The sequence below is a fragment of the Rhipicephalus microplus genome, chromosome 9 (assembly GCF_043290135.1).
Source record: "Rhipicephalus microplus isolate Deutch F79 chromosome 9, USDA_Rmic, whole genome shotgun sequence".
Taxonomy (NCBI): Eukaryota; Metazoa; Arthropoda; class Arachnida; order Ixodida; family Ixodidae; genus Rhipicephalus; species Rhipicephalus microplus.
Genome location: NC_134708.1, coordinates 2,793,880 through 2,816,358, shown reverse-complemented (window position 1 = coordinate 2,816,358; position 22,479 = coordinate 2,793,880). Strand labels below are relative to the sequence as shown.

At 44.6% G+C, this 22,479-nt stretch overlaps 1 protein-coding gene across 1 annotated transcript in view; it reads right to left on the bottom strand.

Annotated features, from left to right (window-relative positions):
• LOC119163325 (uncharacterized) overlaps positions 1-22,479 on the bottom strand; it is a 186,174-nt gene that overhangs the window by 80,319 nt on the left and 83,376 nt on the right. The window contains exons 5-8 of the mRNA XM_037415300.2: positions 20,484-20,656; positions 12,139-12,209; positions 10,538-11,023; positions 5,004-5,134 (exon numbers count right to left, since the gene is read on the bottom strand). Of these exons, the coding sequence (XP_037271197.2) occupies positions 5,004-5,134; positions 10,538-11,023; positions 12,139-12,209; positions 20,484-20,656 (861 nt within the window). The remainder of the gene's footprint in view (positions 1-5,003; positions 5,135-10,537; positions 11,024-12,138; positions 12,210-20,483; positions 20,657-22,479) is intronic.

Sequence of the window (22,479 nt, the reverse complement as noted above, 5' to 3'; positions counted from 1 at the left end):
CCCACACACAGCACCTAGGTATGCGAGTTTAATTGTTGACTTGTCCAGCGTGTGGTCAAGCACTATTTATTCACTGGCAGTGAGCATGCAGCGAGCATGAGAAATATTAGCTTGTCTTGCTATAGTCACATCGCATAAGCTGCTTTTACAGAGAGGATGTTAAGCTTTGAGTTAAGCCGTGCATAGTGCTGATAAGAACTATGCATGGCTTAACCTTGCTGACAAGCCGAAATAGGCTTGGTCACGACAAATTAATCATACTTCATTCTAAATAAGAATAATCAAAACAATTAAAGGTAATTGCTACAAATAAGCACTGATTGAATTGAATTTGCTTTATTTCTTCTGTTTATAACAGAAAAGAAGCAGAAGCTTAAGGCCCTGTGGTCTGACAAAGGCTTCTGCTCCTACGACACTTCGGCTCATGGATACCAATTAATGGATACTACTTAATGGTACTACTCATGGATACCAATTAAGCCGCCGGATGAAACCAGGGTAATCTTAGAGGAAGCTTAGTTAAGCCAGTACATATTACAGTCTAATTTAGTTTGGACAAGCCAATTTAATGCTAGTGAGTACCAATGTATACTGATAGATACTTGTCAAGTTGGATTAGGCAAGATTAGTGAAGATTGTGTCGGATCACGCTAATACAGTTAAAGTTAAGATGGCATAGCCATGAGGTAGATTATACCCAACTAGGCTGTTTTTTTTATTAAGCAGGACTAAATAAATCCGGGTTAAGCTAATCCTGAACATCTCAATGTTAGGTGAATTGAGAATGACTAGCTGTTTGGGTGACAGTATATGGCTATATTAGCTGATCCTATTAAACTCGATTAGCTCGATTAAAATAATCTGAATCCTGAACCATCCAACTTCGAGTAAGTTACAGTTGAGGTCTCTTATCAGTTAGATAACAGAGTACGGCCACAATAAGGCAATGTGAATTATGTATGATTAAGCTAATACACATAGCTAACTATAAGTGAGTGAATTTAGAGTGAGTTGAGATTCTCTGGCCTGCTGATGCTGGCCCATGGTCAGGTTAAACCCATCTGGATTCAACTGGACTAAGCTCATACAAATTAAGCTTATCTTGAACAAGTATCTTATCAGTAAGTTGAAATTTCCCAGCCATTCAGATGACTGAGTATGACCACAATAAGACAGAAGAGATTACGCCTGATTAACCTAGCCCAATTGAGCTAATTCGGATTGACATATTCCTGAACCGGCCATTCTGAGTAAATTGTTTGTCTAGTCAGTTGCACGATCAAGTACCACCACAAAACCTTGTTGATTAAGGCAAATTAAGCTAATCTGCATTAAGCAAATCACAACCAAGCAAATTGGGAGTGAGATTGTCTTGCCTGTTGGATGCCTGAGCATGGACCCGTTAATGCAGCCCAGATTAAAGTAGATTAAAGGGCCTCTAAATTGCCCCGAGGTCAAAATTTTGTTGTGACATTCCAGTTGTATACGAGTATACGAGGAACGCTGGCAGGGTTGCACGCGTTTGCTCAGTTCGCTCTTTTCTTTGCTAGGCGTCGTTCGTCCGCTCGCCTGTCCACTTCTCCGAGAGGCCTTCCTCTGCGTCTGAAGTGGAGACGCGAAAAGTGCGCGCATCTGCTAGCAGAAAACAGGCTCTCATTCGCTCATTAACCGAGTCTGTTGCTTGAGACGCCACCTAATTTTACAGGTGACGTCATGACGGCTGTTGTCAATAAAGGAAAGGCACGGAGAGCATCACGCGAGCGTCTGTTGATATATTAGGGGCCCTTTAACCTCATCTAAAGTAGGTTAATTCTGAAGAAATCTATTTTGAGTAAGTCGAAACTGCCTCGCTCTGTTGGATTACTGAGTGTAATCCCAATAAGTCTATGTGGATTAAGCCAGATTAAGGTAATCTACGTTCTGCTAATCTTGAGCAAATGGATTTGAAGTGAGTAAGATTGCCTAGCCTGTTGGATGCCGCAGCATGGTCACGTTAAAGCCTTCCAAATTAATCTAATCTGAATTAAGTCAAGCTAAACCAATTTATGTTATTACTAGTCATTTATGTTAGTCATACTTTCTTACAGTGCCATGTTAGAGGTAGTAGTCAACAAAATAAAAAAATCTACCATTAAAGCCACATGACTTGGTCATGTGTGTCACGGTGCACATGACATGATTTTCAACTTTATGCTGTGTCAGTTTTTGTTGACACCGAATTAATAATGTGCCTATAAAAGGTCTATGACCAGGTGATGTATGTCATGGCCTACATGACATGCATGACAAGATTCTCGTGTTATGATCAGATATTTATGATGTTCATAATCTCGTAATTTGTCATGTAGGTTTCAGCATTCAACAAGTTAATAAAACTACCATTAAAACTTCGTGGCCGAGTCACATATGTCATGATGTACATGAAATGCATGACATCTTCTCGGTGTTATGACCATTCATTTTTTCATCTTAAGCTGTTATGGTGCTCTATCAATTTTGGTATACATTAAGTTCATAAAAAGGCCGTTAGAACATTATGACTATTATCTGTGTCATGGAACACATGACATGCATAACATAATTTTCATGTTATGACCAGTCATTCATGTTAGCTATACATTCCAATTATGCCATCAGTTTTGGTACACATCATCTTAATAAAGTGGCCTCAAGAGCTCCATGATCAGATCATATATGTCATGGCCTATGTGACATAAACAACAAAGTTTTCGTGTTATTACCAAATAAATCTACCAGCTGAACTTCTTAATTGGATTGCTCAATTTCTGACTAACCGCTCTCAGTTTGTTTTCGTTAACAACGTCAAATCTAACTCGCTTCCTGTTAGGTCTGGAGTGCCACAGGGATCTGTCCTTGGCCCGCTTTTGTTCCTAATCTACATTAACGACTTACCCAACAATTTATCCTGCAACCTTCGTATGTTTGCAGATGATTGTGTCATCTACCGCAAAATAACCAACACTTTTGATCAAGCAGCACTACAGAATGACCTTAATGAAGTATTAAACTGGTGTGACCATTGGCTTATGACCCTTAATCCTAACGAATGCAAATTAGTTTCCTTCCACCGCCGCAAAAACCCACTCCAATTTTCCTATGAAATTGCTAACATGCCAGTCGAAACAGCCGTATCCTATAAGTATCTTGGTGTAACATTAACCCCTGATCTTTCCTGGCGAACGCATATCACTAACATGATTTCATCAGCCAACCGATCATTAGGATTTCTAAAACGTCACCTACGTCACTCACCGTACCACGTTCGTCTTGTGGCCTATCAGTCGCTAATCCGGTCCAAACTAGAATACGCATCACCCATCTGGAGCCCTCACCAAGTTTATCTGATCAACGCTATCGAAGCAGTTCAAAATCGTGCCGCTCGCTTTATTCATTCTTCTTATTCTTACGATGTCAGTGTTTCATCCCTTAAAAATGAATCCGGTCTATTAAGTCTTTCCCTTCGCCGAAGAATTGCTACGTTGTCACTGTACCACAAGTTGTATTACAGCTCACTCCACCAACCACCTTACATCGCTCCCGTCGCACGCATTTCTTCCCGCACTGGCCATCCACTTCAAGTCTTCCGACCCCGATCTGGCACCTCAACATTTTCTGCATCATTTCTCTGCCGCGCCGCCAAAGAATGGAATGACCTTCCCCACGATGTTGTTTCAATCACCTGTCCATCACGTTTTATTCAAAGTGTGTCAATGCATCTGCAATGTTAACCTGTGGCTTTTGTATCTTTGTTGTACAACCCACCCCTTATGTAACATCCCCCCTGTGGGGTCTTTAAGGAAATAAAGTGAAAGTGAAAGTGAAATACTCGTCAACTTAATCAAATGGGCCACGAGAGCACAAGGATCTACGCAGTCAGTGAGATAGACAGAATGATAGATACTCTCTAAATGCCTTTATTTCGCCATAAATGATTCGCGTGTAATAATTAGTGCCTAATATATTTGTCAAAAACATCATATATGCAAGCCCTACCACCAAGAGAGATAAACTGAGCCAAATTACCACGTGTCTCGCTGGATGCGATCCCTCTTTGCATGCCAGAAAATGCCAAAAAAAGCGAACGTTTGAACCAATATTATGTCCATTCACAAAAGCAGCGTCTCCACCCATTTCCAGAGGAGCAAACCAAGGCAACCTAGTCGGCGCGCTCACCTCTTCGCGACTACATTCCTTTACTTCATTCTTGCTTCTTAATCGACACAGGAGCGCTTGACAAGTACCTACGATGAGTATTACGCCCGGAGCGACCACCCACCGGCCGTAACAGTACCACGCATCATATGGAACCACATGTCCCTTTTGTGACGCTGCCATAACTGCCGTGGACATGACATACTTGCTCTGTTCATTCCCAGGCCTGGAGTAAGCAAGCCTTCGTCATCTTAGAACCAGTCACCATCTCGGTCGCCCTCCGTACTTACAAAAGTGGATAAAAGGACCTTTCCACCGATCCTAGTTAAACTTTATGCATGAGTGTAACTTTTTTATGTGTGATGAACCTGCATCGTTTTTATTTATGCGTGTTACAACAAAGGGCAGTCTTTCGAATTAAAAAAAAGTGTTACGCACGGGTACCGATATCCTGCCAAGCCCCCTCACCCGCCTGCAGTGAGGGGACTTGGCGCGTCTGCCCATGTCTACCATTTATAAGTGGCAGGCATTTGACTGGTGGCAGCAGCCAGTATGGCATAAAAGGGCAAGTGGTTAACGTGTCAATCGACGTAGCCATACTGTGCAGTGCCGGCCGCAGAAGGTGCCCGACAACGCAGCCTTTGACGTACACATCAATCGCCAGCTCATTAACAGAAATGTCTCACCAAAAAACACCCCGTACACTTCTGAGCAAGCTCCTCTAACATCGTTCACTTTCTAGATACGCCGGTGATCTTTTCTCTGATGTGTGTCATTGTAAGGGCATGGACAGCTAGTAATTTAGCGTGTATATCAGAAAAAGGACGCACAAAGTTGATCATATTCTTGAAGCTTGGTGACGAATAGGTGTACAGAGGTTTCTGCGTCTGCGGATCCACGTCCACCATGTCCTCCACCTTAAGCAGCTTCCGCTTCCGGGTGTTACTCGTAGCGCTCACGGCTGCAGAAGAATAAAGCAATTTGTACAATTACGAAGCTCGCGGAGTAATAGTTTCATTGAAGGAGTCAGAACTTTCTCGAGCAGACTGGTCATATAGCCCCTTTTCGTGACTGTCTCAGCTTCGAGGCATACGTTACAATAGAATTGACAAATCCCACGTACAGTGAGATTCGATGATATGCGCAGCACGAATGAGCAAGGTTAATATGTCCCTTTAAAATCAGGACAACGTTACAAAGCAGACGTGAATTATACCGCACATGACTTTCATGCCATGATTATCATGATTAGAAGTGTCATTTATCTTCATTGTCTATTCAAGTCACTGGATACCTAATTGGGTATATGTGGAGCTAGCAAAGCGGCCGTGAGCACGCTATGAGTGCAGCATGTAGTCATGTTTTACATGACACACATTCCATGATTTTTATGTTTGGACGTGTCATTTACCTTCGTTGTCTATTTAAGTCACTGGATACTATAGTTGGTATATGAGGGACTAGCGAAACAGCCACGAGCGCTATGAGCGTAGCATGTAATCATGTTTTACATGGCATGCATGTCATGATTATTATGTTTGGACGAGTCACTAATCTTCGTCATCCATTTTGGGACATTAAACCCCACGTATCAATCAATCAATCAATTCGTCGTCCATTCACTTCACGTAATACCAGATTTGGTATATGTGAAGATAGCGAAACGGCCGTGAATGCATTATGAGCACAAAATGTTCTAATGTAATGACATGACATCCGTATATAATTATCATGTTTGCACTAACCTTCGTCAGCCATTGATGTCACGTAACACCAAATTCGTTATATGTGAAGCTAGCGAAACGACATCGAGTACACTATAAGAGTATCATGTAGCCATGTTTTACATGATGCACATGTCATAATTATCAGGTTTGGACGTGTCATTTACTTTTGTCGTTCGTTCACGCCACTTAATACAAAATTTGGCGTGACATAATACCGAATTTTCTATATGTGAAGCTAGCAAAACGGCCTTGAGTGCATCTTGAGTGAGGCATGTAGTCATGTTCTTACATGACACACATATGATTATCATGTTTGCATGTACATTCCTCATCAATTCACGTCACGTAATACCTAATTTGGTATTTGTGACGCTGGCGAAACGACCGCGACAGTATCATGAGTGACACGCACGTCAGGATTTCCCTGTGAGGGCCTGTAACCTATGTTCGCCATACAGTCGTGTCATATACAAGTTTTGCAATATATCATGCGAACGAAACCACCCCAATACAGGCAAGACATTGATGTAAATCGTGATATTCATGACATACATGTCATGATTTTCATGTTATGACTAGTCACTTATGCTCATCAGACAGTCACGTTATGCCATACCAATTTTCGTATAAATACTATTATCGATCTGGCCAGGAGAGCTAAAAGTCGGAGCTAGCTAGATGCCCTGCCCTGCCCTGCCCTGCCCTACCCAGTCTTGTCTGTCTGTCTGTCTGTCTGTCTGTCTGTCTGTCTGTCTGTCTGTCTGTCTGTCTGTCTAGACAGATAGACAGACAGACAGATATACTCGGTGCTAACTTTTCTTGGCACTGAAGAGAAAGCTATAGAGCCAAATCACGTGCATCATACCGCCAGTGAAGTACAGCGGAACCCCGATTATACAACTTTTAGGGGACCGCGCAAAACCGTCGTATGACCCGGGCGTTGTATAGTAAAAAAACTAAGATTATAGACCTGGACACTTAGCCTTGCCCGAAAAACGGGTACAGACTGGCTGAATAAGCCCCCGGCATGACCTTCTGCCTCTGCAATGAGGGTAGATTAAATTATTGCCAGTGGTAGCTAAGGCAGCAATAATTACTTGCAGGAGGTCCAAGAAAACTTTTATTCTCAGCCTTAAGAACAATCAACTCCAATGCTCATCTTTATACCAAGAAATGGAGTCCAAAAATTGCCTGGGCATGAAACCGAAATCATGTTGCCGTGAGCCTCCTATCAGAAGAGTCATACGCAGTGCTATCACTATCGCATAATGGTAATGGACGAGTTCATGTGGTTTATGTACGATGCGTTCGTGCGCGACTGAGCTGTGCGCGCTGTAATTTATTGCCCTGTGAAGTGCAACTAGTGGTGTCCCGCTGTCGTTATGAATGTTGACGTCAAGTGAAAGTAATTTTGCACGGTGAAAGCAGCTGCGTCATGCCCTTATGCATGCACAAACCAGTGACTGTGAGTGTGACAAAGGCAGGAGATCAGCCATATGTCAACCAGAAAATGTTTTCACGCATCGAAAATATAAAAATATCAGCTTTTCAGTCGAATGAACCTACTCTATGTGGATGGAGCTTGACAAGGTAATGACCCGGGATACATATGCAGGCAATTAAGGCATATGTAGGAGTGCATGAACTTCCAGGAGAATATATTTTTCATTCAATGAAAATGACTCTACTTTTTCTTTAGACCTCCTTGGGGTACACAAGTTCATATTTTGCACTCGTGAATATTTGGTCAACATGTGAGTTGAGTAAACATGTTTTTTTTTCTGTTCGATGGAATCTGAAAGTTGTGGTAAGGTGCGAGGTCGGCGTAAAACTGCATCGTATAACCAAGGCTTTTAATACATCGTTTTTATGGGGATTTAGCCAGGACCAAACTGATTCATTGTAACATACAGGTCGTTGTGAAACTGGGGGGACGTATAATCGAAGTTCCACTGCAGGTCCAAAATAGCGCCCGTATTTTTAACATGAAATATAAATGTTCCTTTTTTTATTTTCTACGTGGAGCTATTTCAGACAGTACACAGCTCCCACCATTAAGATGGTCGTATTTACTTTATTCATTGCGACTTCACACTTTTTAATGTGCGAGAAAGTCCCGCCTTTTTGCGTGCACCTAATGGAATGTAAACGAACACACTAATCGGTGTCTTCGTTTACATGAAATGCTGATGATGCGCCATTATAACTTTTCACAGCGTTACAAGACGCGCACCAATATGAACTACTTCGTGTAGTGCTACATGTGCAGAAGCTCCACCTTCGTAGCTTTCCCTTCAGTGCCAAGAAAAGTTGTCGCCGAGTATAGATAGATAGATATGCTGAAAATCGCCGAAGTTCACTAAGAAATGCTTCGCCTTTAAAATAAATGATGTGATTGTTAACGCTATGTCGACCGTATTCAACGGTAAATCTTCATGAATAACATCCTAATACCATAACGAGCACAGCATAATGCTACAGCTTTCATTGAACCAACCACTTGCTCAAGCTGCCTGCTCACTGGTATACCAGTGCAGCTGTTAACCAAATATTGCACCCCGCACCAAAAATATGTCATCATCATAAACAGGTATGCGGGACAAATTGAAAACTGGTCCAGTAAAAATGAAAAAGCCCTAGCAACGAGTGATTGCCAAGCGACAGCGGCAAGACCCCAAGTATTTACAGCGATATAGAAGAATGGGAAAAACAACGGCGGCTGTTGGAAAACTTTGAGGAGATGGCAGGCCTACGCGAACAACGACGCGCCGGTGTCGTGTTTGTGACTGTCTCTGGCTTGAAGAGACAATAAATTCAAATATTAAGTCGAGGTTGATTGTAGAAGTAGCGGTTCAGAAACTACGTAGTGCTGCTTTGCAGAGAAGCTGACCCTTTTGAGGCAATGCCAACACACGGCCGTCTAAGTGTAATGACATCGGGTATCAACACTCTTATTCTTCTCGTTGCTGCTTGTCGAGATATGAGTCATCTCAGGTGATTCCGAAAAAAAATCCCTAGATAGGGGTTGTGTCGAGCCGACGTTTCGACAAGCGAACTTGTCTTTCTCAAGGATAAACAGAACTGATTTAGAGGTGAGAAATAAAGTCTAATTTATTCCCTTTTACTTAAGTACCGACCACTGCTTCCTCCTCTCCCGGCCTTTTCTTACACGCAGACGGTGTCGGCGGCCATTTCCTTCCAAAATTTGAAAATCTACAAATCCACATATATTCAAGTATTTCAGCAATGCATCTTTAAGCGGACGCAACACGCCTTTCTGCTCTGGTCACATGTCCTGCCGTTAAGGCCTGACCACATGTAGCTGTCGCAGCTAGTCGGCGTGTGTTTTTTTGACGTGGCGCCGAGCCTTCTCCCACATAGAGAGAAAAAGAGCGCACAGCTTCGCGTAGCCGTGCGCTCTCTATTTTCATGGGGAAAGGGCACAATGCCACATCAAATGTCCACGCATTGCAACAGACACATGAGGTCAGGCTTTTAGTGAGTGTGAGAATCGTTTCACCAGGTGCTGGGAAAGTGTTAGGTAGAGCATTGGCTGCCGAAAATGAGTGTTTGATGAGATCCATTGATGGCACTTCAATGGTTGACGGTACGTAAGAAAGAGAATAATCTATAAATTTTAGTGAAGATGTACATGTGTCGCTCGAATAAAAAAAGCGGTGCGTAATGTACATACTACACATTTTCAATTGAGATACTGTGATTCTTTAGCATGCGCTTTGAATTGGGCTATGCTATTTCTGACCAAAAATGTAAAGAAGACTGCGCCGAGTAAGCTTTATAAAAACGAAAAAAAGAGTTCAAATCGAAACGCACCTTCAGCTCCTTAAGCGCTAAAAATAAATCAGTACCAGATCATTTTTTTTTTTCACCACGTGATAGCGGATATCGCATTTTGTGTTCACGGCTTTGGCTACTCTAGATCAAGCCACATGATGTGAACAACTGGCCGCAAATTCAACACGGCTTAAAGGCATCGGATCGCATAGGTGCAATTGCTAACTGCCCGTGCAGCTCGACAAAGCTCACGGCATTGACATGGACACATTCATCGAGAGCCAAGTTTGGATTATGATAGCTGAGAACATCGCAAGCAGAAGAAGCTGCAGCAGCTGTGAGTGAACAAGCCCCAATGTGTGTCTCGCTCAGTTTGCACAGACGGCTGCACAGGCTGCCGCTGTTCTACCGAAACAACGTTTAAAAAGAAGAAGACGTTTTTTTTTCAGTGCTTCGCATGCGTACATGGAATGCGGTCCAGAATTTAATGCTCAGCGAACGAGCAAAATGGAGGAGGAAAGAAGGAAAAATGAGTGTGAACGTTCTTGACGCGCACGGTTTTCCAACCGCTCTCGCATTTCTGCGTCGCTTCTCATGTGCGCGAATGCACCATAACCGAGAGACTACAGAAGGCAGCGCATCAGCTTGTTTCTCCGCAGCCGACACACGACCTGTCTAAGCCCTCCTCAGTCCTCCACTCTCCTATTTCGCTCTGCCGGATGCCATTCAACGCATGAACGGGTATTCGCTTACAGCGAAAACGAATGGCGTCACCACTGAAACCTGTTGTGGCCCACAAGTGCGAACAAATAGGCGAGCAATTATTAAAGAGCTGTGCTTACTCAGTCGGTCCACCTTGCCTGCAGGGTCCTTCTTGCGGCTCATGCATTCGCCGATGGCGGGAATGTTGCAGAGTTCCGTGGTGCTGGACAGGCGCTTCCAGTTAAAATTTCTGAAGAAATTGTGCCCCCTGATCTCGGTGTAAGTGTTGGAGCCCAGACGCTCAGCAGGATTCTTCTTGAGCAGCCTGAAGACCATGTCCTTGGCCTCGGGCGTGGCTGAGTGAGGGTGTTCCTCGGCCTTGGGCCACTTGAGTGGCTGGTTGATGATCTTGTCGGTCAGCTCTTCCCTGCTTTCGCCACGAAAGGGCACACGTCCAGTCATCATCTTGTACATGGTGGCCCCGGCCGACCACCAGTCGCAGGCACGCCCATAAGGCCGCCGCCGGAGGATCTCGGGCGCCATGTAGGGCACAGTGCCCGCCGATTCGCCGTCGTGAAACTCGAATGCCGTCTTCGAGAAGTAGCCCTTGCAGACGCGCTTGGAGACTGCGAGAACACTCGTATCACTTGTGCCTACCGCTCGGCTGAAGAAATGTGCGACAGCTGATGCCTGACATTTGCATATATGGAACCGGGTCCCAACATGACAATGCACAGCATAAATGCAGTAAGCCGGGCCAGTTGGTAGAACTATGTCACAAAAACAGTGCAGAAACTAAAGCTCTGCAGTAAATATTCACATTTTGTGCAATATGAATTGCTGTTCCAGATAATATGTTTCTGCAGAATGCAACATGAACTTGTTGACTAGAACACCGATGCATTTCGTAGAACGGGTTGTGAGTGGTGCTTCTGCTGACCTCGCTTCGGTGGTTACAGTGTTCGTCCCCGAAGAATGTTTACTGCTTTACAACGTGGTGACTTAACATGAATCCTTTAAAGTATCTTGCGATGTGCACACTGTATCTAAGCGCTAAGGTATCTTTAATGCAGCTCAGCACAGCCTAATGTGTTATTCACGTGAGTGTCGAAACGACATGGCTTGCAGATGTGTTCTGTCAAGTACGCGTTAGATTGCTTGTTGAGTTGCTAATGCCAGGATTTCAAGCGCAGGCGCTTATCGAAAAGCAGTGTCCGAAAGTGCACATTTCATCAAGTGGTGACTGCGCAGCGATCTAGAGGACGCAACAAAGCTGAACTTAGTTGAAGTTCTATCTGTACGTGCAATCATATAGTAATTCAGCTGTCACCAAAGCTCCGCGATTGGAAACACACTAGGCCAATAGAGCTGTAGCAAATTGAAGAAAATACAGGAGCCCTGATTTCATAAAAAAATAAAGAAATGCTTTATGAGTAGAACAGTACAACGTTGAGAACACGAGCAGTACCACATTTGCGCATCGTAAGTCATCAAATTTGTGACCACTAAGCTGGTGTCCTGACGTCGGACGATAACGTCTTCACGGGACAGGAACCATTCAGAGTGATCTCTCGAACGAGGAACCATGCAGAGAGATTTTTCTAGCGTAAACTGAATTTTCTTTCAGATTATAACATTTAGCTAAAGTGCCCTCATCAGCTTAAGCATGAGAAATAATAAATATGAGATTGGTTTTAAAGAGAGATATGGGGCACAATGCTTGAAAGATGATCAGACTTACAGTGGCCGATGCAAACCTTGTTGGTGTCGAAGTCGATGACTTTCACTCTACCACCAGGAATAATCAGCATGCTGTGGCGAGAAAAAAGCAGATTGCTTATTTGCGGTAGCATCTACGTCATTGTTGTAAAGAATTCCTTTTGTGAGCACTTAAGTATATAATAACAAAAAACACCTAAATAGCCTATTTCAGTAGAAAAAAGATGAAATTTGTATAATTACTGTTTTCAGAATATTATCTGTCCACCGTAGTATACTGATCTCAATGATCTCCACGTACCTCAAGCGAGTCGATTTGTCCCGGCGAACTTCTGAATTTCACTAAGATCACTGCCATCCGTGGCTGCGTTTCTCACCCCTTGGCATCCACCTGGTTGCTTCATTTGTCTGCAGCGACACTTTGGCTCCTGTTTCTTATCTGAACCAATCTTTTTTAGGTATCGATCTTTTGTGATATTTTCTGAATTACTACAAATAACATTTCGGCATTATTGTCTTTTCATTAATATGGTAAGAAAAATGAACCTTTACATTTTTCTTCATTTGCTACCTAAAGGTAACTTTACTGCATGGGAAGTAGACGTGCTGCTCTAGAAGGCAGCTTCTCAAACATGCTACCTTTAGTGTGACAGCCTGCTAGAATGTGTCACGCTAAATGGGCACGCTAAATGGGCACGCTAAATGGCAGTTCGCCATGGCCTACCACAATGAAATCGTCGTCACCTCTCGAAAGTTTGAAGAGCGGACATCACTTGAGAACGTCCTTGAGAGGTTGCATGCTGCCGGGTTGACTCTGAACGCGAACAAAGCTCAAATAACCAAGACTCACATCTCAATATTAGTAGGTTATGCCATCTCAAATGCACATGCTCGCTCGTGTGAGGAGAAGTTACGTGTCATTGAGTAGTGCCTGACGCGGGTGAATGTTCGGGGGGTGCTTTTTTCGGCATGGTGAACTAGCCTAAGAACAGTTGCAAATAAATTGTGCGGAAACCTGCAAGATGGCGAGTGGTTGTCTTCTTTCCGTTTCTTTACTACAGACAGTTCATCTCAAACGGTGCAGACCTCGAGCGCCCTCGATCAAACTGTTGAAAAAGTCGGCACAATGAAGCTGGGATCTAAAGCGAGTGAGCGAGTAAGGCGCTTTTCGAAGCTCTAGTGGCCAGAGCTGATCTAAAGCTGCCTGACCTGAACAGGGACTTTGTTGTCCAAGCGGACGCGAGAGACCTTGGTCTCAAGGTGGTGCTGCTTCAAGAGCACGACAGCGTCATCCGGCCAGTCGCCTTTGTGAGCCGGTCATGAAACACCGCTCAGCGCAACTACAGCGTGACTGAAAGGGAACGTCTCGCTAGTTTTTTTTTCCTCAGTCAATCAAACTGTTTGCATTTCTTATGAGAAATGGGCCATCAATTGTGAGGAAGTTTAGTTTTTCTTGCAGTGATAATGCCACAATATTATGCCATGTTCTCATCTCTGTCACAATTACCCCCAGGGGGCAATTGACCTTGTTTGTCTCGGCTGTGAAAACATTTCCAGGCCAAGCTTCTTGCACTAATCAACTGCTTTTGCTAGTGTTTCTAAACCCATGGTGGTGCAAAACTTTTTTTGCCTGGGATTTGACCAGACAGAAAGAGATGGCGTCCTTGGCTCTATAAAGACACAATGAACAGCAACGGTTGCTTTCTCAATAAATAAAGTGTTAGGCAAAACGGCAAAACCTCCCTCTTTATCAGAAGGTAATTGTGGTGTTCGGAATTTCATGTCCTAAATTAAATAATACTATTCTCGGAGTCATGGATCTCCGATTAGTTTTCGTTTCACGGGATGTGTTGCATAGCACCACACAATGGCTATATACTGTAACCATTGCTACAGGCTGATGCACTCTCTGAATAAAGAGTCCCCTCCTCATTCTCGGCCTAGCGTGACGCTCCTTACAGTGCTCCGGCGCTAACCCGCCCATTGTCTCTGTCAGATGGTGCATATAGTAACAATACAACAGTAATAAGGCAAGTATATGTCTCTGAAGTATCCCACGATGTTTTAAACTGGCAGCTCTTTGATGGAAGGCTTACATCCCGAATTCAAATAAACGCAGTTGGCCACACATCTGTCCCTGGTAAAAAAAGCACCTGTCACAAATCACTCCATAAATAATTGAAGCACATTTGTTTACCAAGGGCTGGCATAACAGCGCCCCTCTGTTGGCTTTATCTGAACATTAAGTTTCCTTCCTTAAGCAGGCGAACCATCCATGAATTTTTTGTATGTGACGTAGCAATATTGGTGTGTAATCTTGGCAATATGTTCGGTTATTCACTGTATGCTTGAACAAGTGCACATCTTTGACGCGATTTGCGAATAAAGCTTAGTTAGAAGCTAGTGCTTTGTCCTCTTGTGCCCGTCTCCTCAGCCATTTTATAGGCTTCTCCTTGAGATCTAATGTGAACCGTTCGACTGTGTTCATGCCCTCTTTCCTCAACTACAGGAGAGAGCTGCCGAGCCTCATGGAATGCGTTCTGCGGAGCGACAGTGGGGCATGCGCCACAAAAGCTGGCCCATCTGGTTACGAGGCAGATTTGCGCTTACGGATGGACAAAGCTCTCGACTAAGCATATTTCTACCCGGCAAAGATGCGTGCTGGTCAAAATGCTCGATAGGACCGGTTACATCGGGGCATGCACTTCTGTTTAGGTGATCTCGTCTTCCGATGCAATCACATCTTGTGTGACGCCACCAATCACATCTCAACCTCTCTGTCGGCCAAGTGATTGGGCCTATACAAAGTGCAGACCAAATTTTGTGTCACCTCTGGTGTACAAGCTAACTAACTCCCAAGGGAGGCAAGTCGGCGGTCCTGTTTGTCGAGTGCTGGCCTGCCCACGCAGCAATGACTTATAGGAGTGGTGGAGGCGGTCACCAAATCGCAGGAAAACTACTACTGAAAGGTGGGACCAAGTCACGCCACCGGTGCAACCTGTGCACTTAAACAACCTTATATGACTTGCAGATAGCCTGACTTTATTCCATACCAGGTTACTAAAGGGAGAACAACCGCTACGGTTCACTGACACGCGTCTAGTAGTATAAGGCCCGTTTGGCTGAAAGTATTCTTTGATGCGACGTCCAAGCGTACACTCTGGCAAGTGTCCCTCTGTTGGGTAACACCGTAAAGCAAACAACCTTTTCGGCAAGCCGGCTGAGCCAAGGGCATTTTCGTCCACATCTACGATACACTATCGTCTTCATGCACCTGGCTCTACCGTTCTGTCAGCCTGCTGTTGGCCATACGGCCTGCTGTCCACTGGTCTTCCCTGCTGTCTCCTGGTCTCCGCCTTCTGCCTGCACAAAACGACCTCCTTGACAAACCCATATGGCATTCCTCGGCAGCGGCTTTTGGTGGCTGGCCCACCCACTGATGCGTTGGACCTGGCCCGAGCGTGGTCACTACGACTCCCGTTTCTTGGTTACCCATTCTTCCAGCTTGCCGCTCCAGCGTGCCCTCGTCTAAGTGGCTTTCGGCTATTAGGCTGCTGCACACACCTTGCAGCCGCGGACGTTGCCGGCTGCTAACTTTTGAATGGCGAACTTCAAGCGAGCTGGCTACCATTTGTTGTGCAATCTAGCCCTGCCCCTTCTCGGCGGTGGGATTTCCATGGTGTGGTGGAACTTTTGTGGAACCATGGTGGACAATAGACCGGTATCAACGGAACCTGACCTCTGCGTGCTGTGCGGCACCCTCCAGGCTTTCATGGAGCCTTCTGGACATTGTCTCGTTGCCTGCTAACCAGCCCTCTTGCGCCTGAGCTGACCTCGCCACATGGCCTCGGACAGCCTCTTTCACTGGCTGCGCCTTGGCATTTAGGAGGGGAAAATGGGAGAATCGAGCACCTCCCCTTTGGTGCCTGAACCTCAACTAGCGCAAGCACTGGACTAATGCACTTTGAGTGCTGAGAGCATCGCCGTGGTTTCGTCACCAGGCCTTTTCGTCTGGCACAAGCTATGCGCCGATTTTCCCTGCATGGAAACATGTTTCCGAACATGCCCGGACAATGCCTCCCACTCGAGTCACACTAGCAAACGCCACGGTGCTTCAGCAATCCTCACTGGCCGCCCGTGACAGCCCCCTTTTCCGTTAGCTTGCTTCTGCCCGGAAGCTGGCATGCTGTGGAAGATGCTCAAAGGCCTACACGAGCAGTATAGGTGCTGCTCTAGCAGGCCAATTCTCGCCCGTATGCTTTGCTGCTGCTCTTTGCCTGGCAGCCCGTCTTGAAGGGCACGGATAGTCCTGGTGCTTGCTGGTGTGCGCACACTAGATCGCTCTTGTGCAGTTTCTCTGTCAACCCACAAGTCTGTGCTGATGTGTGCCGTATCATGGGTAATTAAACCCGTGTTCGCTGACGACCTGCCTCAAGTGCCTTCTTTGTGGCGTATCGGAGAATCAACAAACACGTGGCTGTAGCATCTACATGTGCGACGGCAGTGCAGAACGTTGCACCTCTTTCTGGTCACTTCGTAAAAAAGAGCACGGGTTCAGGATAGAAGAAAAAGAACAGAGCGCTTAGCTAAGAACATGCGCATTTATTTCGTGCAAGCACGTCTTAACTGGTCGATGAAACTGCTAAGTTCCATCACGTAGATAATTTACTTCTTTGTCAGTTGGTGTAATGGACGATGCGCCTACACATGATAGCCCAATGAAATAGATCTTGAATGCTTCATTGATCTCCCGGGCATATAAGATGCGCGTCTGTTCAAAAATCAGAGTGCATCCGTATTGGGCACAAAGAATCGCTAAATTGCTTCCAGTTTTGTCCTTGAGAATATTTTTGTGCTTTTGTGCTCTTGGAGTCAGTCGTTCATACAGTGACTCATTTGACCAATGTAGCGGCCACTACAAGACTTGGATTCACCATATCGACTGCACCACAAGACATTGTTATCTCATAGACGACTTCAGACTTACATGAAACATATCTAGTACCATATTGTTTCCAGCAATTGAAAGCATTTGAGCGAGGGGCATTTACTTTTTTTAGAGTGATTTCAGTTGAACTGGCACCAACGCAATAACATGCATGACTCGAGAACCATCAGAATTGTGATTGGACACTATCCTTGTCTCGTCTATCTTTAAACATTGTGTACAAAACAGCACGACGGACTTGATTTATATGTGGGGTTTAACATCCCAAAACCACCATATGATTATGAGAGACACCGTAGTGGAGGGCTCTGGAAATTTCGACCACCTGGGGTTTTTTAACGTGTACCCAAATCTGAGCACACGGGCCTACAACATTTCCGCCTCCATCGGAAAAGCAGCCGCCGCAGCTGGGATTCGAACCCGCGAGCTGCGGGTCAGCAGCCGAGTACCTTAGCCACTAGACCACCGCAGGCGGGGCAGCACGACGGACGGTTTATTTTACACGAATGTTAAGGGCATTTATTTATTTATTTATTTACATTACCCTCAGGGCCCATAAAGGCGTTACAGAGGGGGTGGGTAATATAACAAAAATGCAGCAATAACAGAACACAATAATACAACCAAATAATTAGAATACATGTTCAAACAATATTCGGTTATTAGAACCTTAAGATATGATCGGTTAGTACAGTCTTGAAGGATGACACGTCCTCAATGGAGGCGATGGAGGGGGGAAGGTGGTTCCACTCGGCACTGGTCTTTGGCAGAAAGGAGTCCGAAAAAACGTTAGTACGGCATAAAGGAATAAAAACTTTATACTGGTGATCAAGACGTGACGATATGTATGAAGGTTGATATGTACGATATGTATGAAGGCATTAATACATAGCTTGATACATATTTGTGGGATACGATGTCAACGTAAGGACGGATCCAAACACAAAAACGTAACGAGTGCTTATTCAAGTATAGCAGCAGCAGCATCGAGTCAGCATTCTGACGCTACCCTTGTCAGAGGTAGCGGAGTAAAATGATGCGCTTCCAAGCTAGACAGCCTGATTTATTAGACATTGCTTGTACCGTTATCTGCAGCACATGGTTCAATGTAAGACTGAATTCGTATACGAGATACCGACGTCTTAAAGTGGCCACTACATTGGTCAACAAAACTGGAAGCAATCTAGCAGTTCGCTCTGCTTAATGTGGATGCATTCCGAGTTTTGAACGAACGCACATCTTACATAGATATTGAGATTTCCGTACCTGGAAGATCAATGAAGCGTTCAAGATCCATTGCATTGGGTTATCACACGTAAGTGCACTATCCATCGTACTAACCAAAAAAAGAGATCAATTATCTATGCAATTTAACATTGCAGTTTCCTCTATACTAGTTGAGATGCGTGCGCAGTGCCTCTTTTTCTTCATTTGCCTTCTTTTCTAAGGTGTATATATGTGTTCTCACGAAACAAAAGCTCATGTTATTATCTCAGTGCTTTGTCCGGTTTCTTTTGTTCTCTTGTATACCCTCACTGTTTTTTACGATGAATCTACGCCAACAAACACAAGTTTTTCCCCTTTAAAGTACCTTCACAGTCACTTCGTAAGGCAAGCTACTTTAGTAAACTTATCTCCACACCCTGCATCATTCCCATGGTCATAGTGCCCGTTTACATTCTAGGTTATAGTCTATATCACTTACCCAGAGAGAAAACTGGAAGTGCGAGAAATTGTACGCAAGGCATTGCTGGGATATGTGGGATTCAGTCTTTACTAAAATTTGCATTGTTCGCTAACAGCCCAGACACCTCGAAGATGCGTCTTACTCCAGTGCGTCCCTTGCATCAAAATGGTTGAGTTCATAATGAAGGAGCTGTGGTAAGCTATTTCTTATTGCGCAATTATATGGATACTCTGAGTGAAACTTTTTTTCGTTGCCATTGTGTTCAGGATATGTATATGTATGTATATGCAGATAAATACCACAGAAAAAAATTACTCGGAAGAAAATTTAAGGACATTCTCCTTGAAGTGCACCATGATGGGATGCAAAGCAGGAGCAGCGCGCACGCCGTTGAGCCGGCTAAAACGAGCATCGACGCTGCTGTTGGAAGAATGATTTTAAGCGAAACTCTGTGTAGCCTTTACTTGAATAAGCGTTTCTTCGAAACTCAAAGACACGGGAGGTGAGTTGGGGTTCATTCAAGTTTCATCGCAAATAAACGAGCCAAAAATGTGTTTCCACTCGACGTGCGGTCGAGCACTGTCGGCACAGGAGAGGGTGAAGCGAGAGAGAAGTGTGTTGCGATCGGGCGGAGGAGCAACACCACCTAGGTGCATTTAGAGGAGCCGGCAGCTGTTGTGGGTGAGAGAGAGAGAGAGTGACGTAAACGCGCAGTTGTGACTTGACCTACTTGGCATCGGTCCAACAAGTGCGGTGGGGGAACGTGATACTGCGCGTTGGCACAGAGACACAGACCGACAGCATTACACAGGCTAGTCAAAGAGCATCGAAATCTTTTGAAGTGCCCTACCGAAATTGGAAGCTGTGACTTTGCAGACCACGTGCCACTCGTCATTTGGGATGACTATCATATACTGCTGATCGTATGCATTTTTTGACGCATTTTCGTATATATTATACCAGGCACGAGATGATGTGCTGAGCGCGCTTTTTAAATGAATGCTCCTAGATTTTGTTTCGATTGTACTAAAGAGTGGTCAATTTTCATACCTTTTCGCAATGTGGAGCGCCGGTTTGAATACATCGTGAGGAATCTTCGCCCTTAATTCATAATGGTTGAGGGGCCTTGTAGCCTACGCAGTGCTGAAAGGAACTTCCGAGATGAAAAGCTACCCTCAGTAAATCTATCCGACTCGGTGTAAATACCAACGATGAAGTGGCATCCACATGGACTTGTTTTAATATTTGCGCAACATACAGCGCCAAGCAACGAGATACAGACCCGTCGTTTTAATATTTGTGCAACATACAGCGCCAAGCAATGGGATACAAATGGGTCTTCCTTATTGCAGTCAAACCCATAACAATACCAGGCATACTTTAAAGGTGGAGATTTGACAGAGTTCTCAGAAATACTGACGCCAACCAAGGTACTCATTAAAAGTAAACACTTAGAAATGAAGCAACACGATGTTTCGGGTCCCACTCGAGCCCTTCTTCAAAGCCGGCACCAGCACATAGCCTGCTCTGGTCAAGGGGTTCTAACGACATGCCAAAGTCCCCTGAAATAGACGCTCGGCAGCGCACCAGCTCCAGAATTATTCACGTCCATGACTGTCACGTGCTTGTGCCAAAATTCTACAACAAAGCCCCTTATAGAGTAAATGAATTTCTCAGCGAGTCCCTCGGTCGGCGTCCGTTTCGCACCATGCCGCACTCGCAGGCACCTTACTTGGAGACCTTGATGTCTCTGTGAAGCAGGCCCCTGAGATGCATGTGCTCCAGCGCGAGGACCAGCTGCGCCATGACGATACGGCACTCCTCGGTAGGCAGGTACACCGCTTTGTCCACTACTCGCATTAGATCTGCCCCGCATATGTATTCCATTATGGTGACGTAGGCTTCCTGAAAGAGCAATCATGCACGCTTGTGTCGACGACCCTTCAACTGGAAAAACGATATCATCATCACCAAGAAAGGTTAGTTCCTTGATCATGCGTTTTGAGTCACGTCGCGCATGGTGTGTTTTCTATTAAGCAGATAAGTGATGGAAATAGCCATGCAAAAGTACAAAAAGTCATAGACAACTGAAGTTGCCCGTACATTCAACATATTGCTCAACGTAGATTAACAAAATGTCCAGACCCTCACTAAGGCCACTTTCAATGAGTCGCATTTCGTGTGTTTTCGTATACAGGTATGAAACTTTATATGACTCAATCAAGTTGCAATAAATTCATCCCTTAAGAAAATGCTTAATGCATTTTCTTCCTGCACTGTTGCAAAAAAACGAGACGACGTGGCGAGCTCTGATTTACCCCATGTTGAAGAACTTCCGCGTTACGAAAGTATGAGAGGTCACTTTTAATGCTTTTTTTTTTATGATGGCATAACTTTTACGGGTCATCCTGGAACATAGACTAGAAGATTTGTCCTATTTATATCTTATTAGATTAAGCAGTAAAGATCCCTAATATATCACATGTCCTTGGACCTAAACGCTGCAGCCTTTACAAAAGCACGCTGCGTCAGAAGCGAGAGAATTCAGGGATTAATTAACACGAGTGAAAAGCACAACAGAGCCGATCGGTTTCTATAGCTGTCCCTGGCCATATAAAGTGATGCTGCATGATACGAAGGAATTCCAAGTTCCAGTCGAGTTCAGAGCAGTTGGCTCCCACTGTTTTCACCCTATGGACAGCATTGAACGAGTCAAGCGTCCCGCCTGGCAGCGCGCTGCGATACCTGGTAAACGGCTTCCTTGACCGTGGGCACTTCAAACCTGACCCCCACGTCTGGCACTTCCGGCACACGCTGGTATTATACAAAACTATGGAGGACATGCGCAGTTTGTCATGCCTACGTCCGAGTGCCTGCACGCCGTGTCTATATAGGCCGACCATGGCCTCCGAGATGGTGGGCGTGCAGCGGGTTTCTCTGTAGCCGTTCAAATCGCACAGACAAAGCTTGTTTCCACAGGTGGGCGTGGCCCGCTCTCTTCACCGCACCGCAGGGCTCCTTCGTATGGTCAAAAATGCTTGTGCGCTGTTGGCAAAGCTTGCAAGTGGCAAGAAAAAAATTGTTTTGCTATATAACTTCGCGATCATTTGGAAATGTCAGGCCAAGGAGTACGAGAGGCAAAGTCGATGCTTGGGCGTATATTTGTTTATTTATTTATAAAGTAATGCAGGCCATAAAAATGGCCCAAGCAGGAGTGGAAGGTGGTACAATGATAATTATATGACCAATTAATAGATGTACAGGTGTAGATAAAGAACAAAAAGAAAGAAAACAACAATGACAGAAAGAATAAATCAGACAGGTATGCAATATCCTTCCGTTGTATCAATAACAGACCCTTTGTTATTCAAGACTGCAATTTCTCAGCAATGCTTGTAACTATACGCAGTTTCCATTATCTATCTTTGTCTTGTATGTGCTTGAATTCTTATACATTTTTAGTTGACTTATGTTGCCTTCCTGATTTGCGCATCTGTTACTTGTTTCTTTATTTTGTCTTTTTTTCTTGTGTGTTATATATGTTGTACCCACCCCCTCTGTAATGCCCTACGGGCCCTGAGGGTATTCTAATAAATAAATAAATAAATATATTCGCAAGTCACATAACTCGCACTTCAAAGTAACTTTTTAGAGATTTTAGTACATTTGCAGACCCAAAAATATGGTGCGGCAGTTCGTTCCAGTCTATTATTGTGCAAGGGAAAAAA